This window comes from Erythranthe guttata, chromosome 5 (assembly GCF_056151865.1).
Source record: "Erythranthe guttata isolate IM_541 chromosome 5, IM_541, whole genome shotgun sequence".
NCBI classification, from domain to species: Eukaryota; Viridiplantae; Streptophyta; class Magnoliopsida; order Lamiales; family Phrymaceae; genus Erythranthe; species Erythranthe guttata.
Genome location: NC_142537.1, coordinates 11,760,090 through 11,764,261, shown reverse-complemented (window position 1 = coordinate 11,764,261; position 4,172 = coordinate 11,760,090). Strand labels below are relative to the sequence as shown.

The 4,172-nt window shown below is 34.8% G+C and overlaps 1 protein-coding gene across 1 annotated transcript; it reads right to left on the bottom strand.

Moving 5' to 3' along the window:
- Positions 1-653: 653 nt before the first annotated feature.
- LOC148770626 (uncharacterized) lies at positions 654-2,503 on the bottom strand. The gene is made up of 2 exons (XM_088817950.1): positions 1,360-2,503; positions 654-1,042 (listed from the first exon to the last, which is right to left on the bottom strand). The coding sequence occupies exons 1-2, from the start codon at positions 2,501-2,503 to the stop codon at positions 1,011-1,013; spliced, it is 1,176 nt and encodes a 391-aa protein (XP_088674076.1). The 3' UTR covers positions 654-1,010.
- Positions 2,504-4,172: the final 1,669 nt, after the last annotated feature.

The following is a 4,172-nucleotide window of genomic DNA, read 5'->3' as shown; positions in this document are numbered from 1 at the left end:
AAGATAATCAACATCAAGAGCAGAATCAGCAGATTCAGTAGAAATAGGCACAACAGAAGGTGGAACAGAATAATCAGGAGCTAAATACTTTTCAAAATTCATATTTTGATCCCCAAAAGGAAAAATGTGTTCATGAAAAACAACATCCCTAGAAATAATGACTTGATGAGATTGCAAATCATACAGCTTGTATCCCTTAATGCCAACAGGATACCCCAATAAAACACAAGGTATAGCTCTAGGCTGAAATTTTGACCTCTGAGCTGGTAAGGATGAAGCAAACACTAAACATCCAAAAACCCTGAGAGAATGATAATCAAACATCTTACCAGGATACAGCAGCTCAAAAGGAGAGACATTACCAAGCTTAGCTGCAGGAGTTCTATTGATCAAGAAGACTGCAGTAGAAATACACTCATTCCAAAAAGTGATAGGCATATGAGATTGAAACAGTAAAGATCTGGCAACATTAAGAATGTGTTGATGCTTTCTCTCAACTACAGCATTCTGTTGAGGTGTATAAACACAAGAAAACTGATGAAGAACACCAAGTTTAGCAAAAAGCTGAGTAAATTGAACAATTAAATTGAGTCTTAATCATATGGAAAAAAGAAGGAATGACAGTTAAAACATCAGATTTGGATTTAAGAAAATGAACCCAAGTAAACCTAGAATAATCATCAACAAGAGTAACAAAATACTTGTAACCATTGTGAGACTCAACTCTGTAAGGCCCCCAAATATCACAATGAATAAGATCAAACATATGTGAAGAAACAGTAGAACTAATAGGAAATTTTAAACGTTTTTGTTTTGCCATAGGACAAATATAACAACAAGAATTGTTCTTAGGCTTATCTATGTCTAAAGAAAACTTAGTAGACAAATGATCTAGCTTCAACTGAGGGATATGCCCAAGTCTATTGTGCCAAACATTGGCAGAAACTTTATTACAAAAAACATCAATAGAGCCAATGTGAGGCTGAAGCACATATAAACCATCAATTTTGCTACCCTTGCCAATCTTCTTCAAGAACTTGTCCTGAATAAGAAAGGAATTAGAATCAAAAATAACTATGTGAGGTAAATTGTCAAGCAAAGCACTGACAGAGATTAAATTAAATTTAAAAGAAGGAACATAAAAAACATTTTTCAAGATCAGATCATCTGACAAACATACATCTCCCATATATTCAACAACAACCAAGGAACAGTCTGGTAATATAACTCTAGCAAAATTGACTTTATGAAGAGAAGAAAATAGAGTTTTATCATTACAAATATGGCGAGAAGCCCCAGAATCAATTATCCAATAATGAGGTTTAAATGATGCATGAAGAGAAGCTGCTAAGCATATACCTGACACACAAGAAATGTGTGCAGCTTCAACCTCATCACCTTGAGACTGCTGAGCAGGAACCTGTTTCTTGGCAGCCATTTGATTTGAAAAGTATGCCATCAATTGCTGACATTGAGCTGCAGACAAGTTAGCCAAAACGGGATCAGAAGAAACAAGAGGAGATTGAGAAGTACTCCCTGAAGATGTATAATCAAGAGGAGACTCCATGGCAGAGACTTGATTAACAGAAAATCTGCTTTGAGGCAATGAGGAATATCTTGGTTTAGCTTTATAACCGGGCGGATATCCATGTAATTTGTAACACTTATCAATTGTATGCCCATAAATGCTGCAGTGAGTACAGAAGCCCCTTTCCTTCCTCTTAGGTGCAGAGTTAAAGTTGGCATGATTATGCACAGATCTCTGTGTATTCTGATCACCACGAATTGAAAAAGCTAGTGAATTCTGCACCTCATTATGTGAAGAATGAATAGACCTCTGCCTCTCTTCTTGAGAAACAAGAGCAAAAACCTTGTTGATAGGAGGCAGTGGATCCATGAGAAGAATTTGACCACGTGTGGAAGTCAAAGACTCATTCAACCCCATGAGAAAAGCCATCACATGTTCTAGGTTGTAATGTTCATTAAGCTTCTGAACACCACCACATGTGCAGGCTCCACAAGTACAAGATGGCCGAAAATTGGACAATTCATCCCAAATAGCCTTCAATTTTGTAAAATACACATTGACAGACTGCGTATCTTGAGTAAGATTAGTCAATTCCCGACGTAATTGGAAAATGCGCGGACCATTAGTTTGTGAAAATCTGGTATTTAGATCCTTCCACATCTCGTGAGCGGAATCAGAATACATGATGCTGGCCTGAATATCTTTGGACACAGCATTCAAAATCCACGAGATAACAATACTGTTATTTCGAACCCAGGCATTGTGAAGAACCGCTTCTTCCCTACTCGGTTCAACAATTGTACCATTGATGAACCCTAACTTGTTCTTCACCGTGAGTGAAATCTGCATCGCGCGACTCCAAGAGGCAAAGTTATCTTCAGAGAGTAGCTGCGAAACGAGAACTAACCCTGGACCATCAGACGGATGCAGGTAGAACGGACTGGAAACATCATCAACTCGCCGATTTGCCGCCATGGTTGCGAGAAATCAAAACTCAGAAATGATCGAATGGATGAACAATTGAAGAAATTGATCGCGATCTGATCAATTAATGAACATGCGGAAGCGAAAAAAATCAAAAAAACCTAAACTGATACCATGTTAATCTGTTGATTATCAGATTAGAAGAAGATAATAGCAGAGGAACGAAGGAGTTGGAGAGAAGAGGGAAATTGTTATTCATCCAACAGAAATATAAAATGTTACCGTTACAAGATAGATGAATTGAGTATTTATACCCAATCACATAAAAGCGTGTTTGTAACTAAAAACAAGAAGTGCTATTTGTAAAATAACAACTTCTATATGAAAGTAAAACTATACCTACGATTATCAATCTAAGATATATTGACATATATATATATATATATATATATATTTACAAAACATTAAACAAGGTAACCAAATCAATTCCGGCAACGAAGCCGCCATTGAAGAGGCATGGTTATGCTATCGAGCTTGTACATGTCTCTTGTGATTTTGTTTTGTATTATATTTTTTCTGTTATGTTAAATAATATTATGGGTTTTGTGTTGTTGTTTTATACTTTATTACATTACATTTGGAATCTTAAAGTTGTTCCATTTGAAGTTCTATGGGATTCATAGTCAAGTTAGGATTCTGCAGTGACTAAAGTTATAGCTAGCAATTTATAAGGCATTTAAAAGTTTGGTAATTGAGTTCTTTTTTTCTTCCTTATTGAAATGTTCTTTTTTTTATCTAAAAGAGCTCGAAATTTCTATTAATTGTGTTGTAAAGCTTTTGAAAATTTTGGTAGGTTCAAAATTTAATTTAATTGTTTTATTCGTGTTCTTTATTCTTACTTAAGTTAGGAGTAATGAACATGGCATCCGGATTAGTTATGTTAGTACACATTAGTGTAGCCAATTTAGTTTTTCTTTTTTTTTTCTTTTTTTTTTTTCCCTCTGAGTAGATTATATATGGTATCTGCATTAATATTCAAACAATGGGAATATTCAAGATGCACATGCACACTTCTTTCATCTTTCCGGTAATTATGGTCACCCGTATTTAAATACGTCATATCCTTATTATATTAATTTAACTGGAATTATCGATTAATTTAATTGGAATTAATTTCATATGATATGTAATAGGCGGCCATCGTATCTGCTGCTAATCTATGATTTATGGTTTGCAGCGTCTCTCTTTTGTTTTCAGTTACACATTGCTTCAAATATAATGATATTCTTACAACTTCTTAATCTCTGTTGTTTATATTTCATAGATGTCGAGAAAAATGTCGCTGGTACTTTATGAAACAGTTGGAGTTAAATGCAATGACGACCAGATGTTGTAAGTTTGATACCAATTTACATGTTAATGATGCGATAAACCTGGACTACAAAACGTTGGACATTGATGTTGATAAAACTCATCAAGAACCATTTTGGGGAATGACACATTAGTAAGAGGAACATTTGAAAGATCGTCCGTTATCTTTGAATTCTTTGGATTCACCTCAACGGCTGAAGATGCCTATGCATATGCTGTATCTTCTGTTATATGTTTCTCCATTTTGTATGTTGAATGTTGATTCTTATTTCAAATGTGAAATGCAGTTGCGATTTCATCTAAATTTGATACTATCATTTTGGTTTCATTTTACAGTTACTTTTTCTTT

Coding starts and splice junctions, on each gene's coding strand:
- LOC148770626 (XM_088817950.1), bottom strand. CDS start 2,503: ATGGCGGCAAATCGGCGAGTTGATGATGTTTCCAGTCCGTTCTACCTG. Junction 1,043..1,359: donor ACACATTTCTTGTGTGTCAG/GTATATGCTTAG, acceptor TTTCTTATTCAG/GACAAGTTCTTGAAGAAGAT.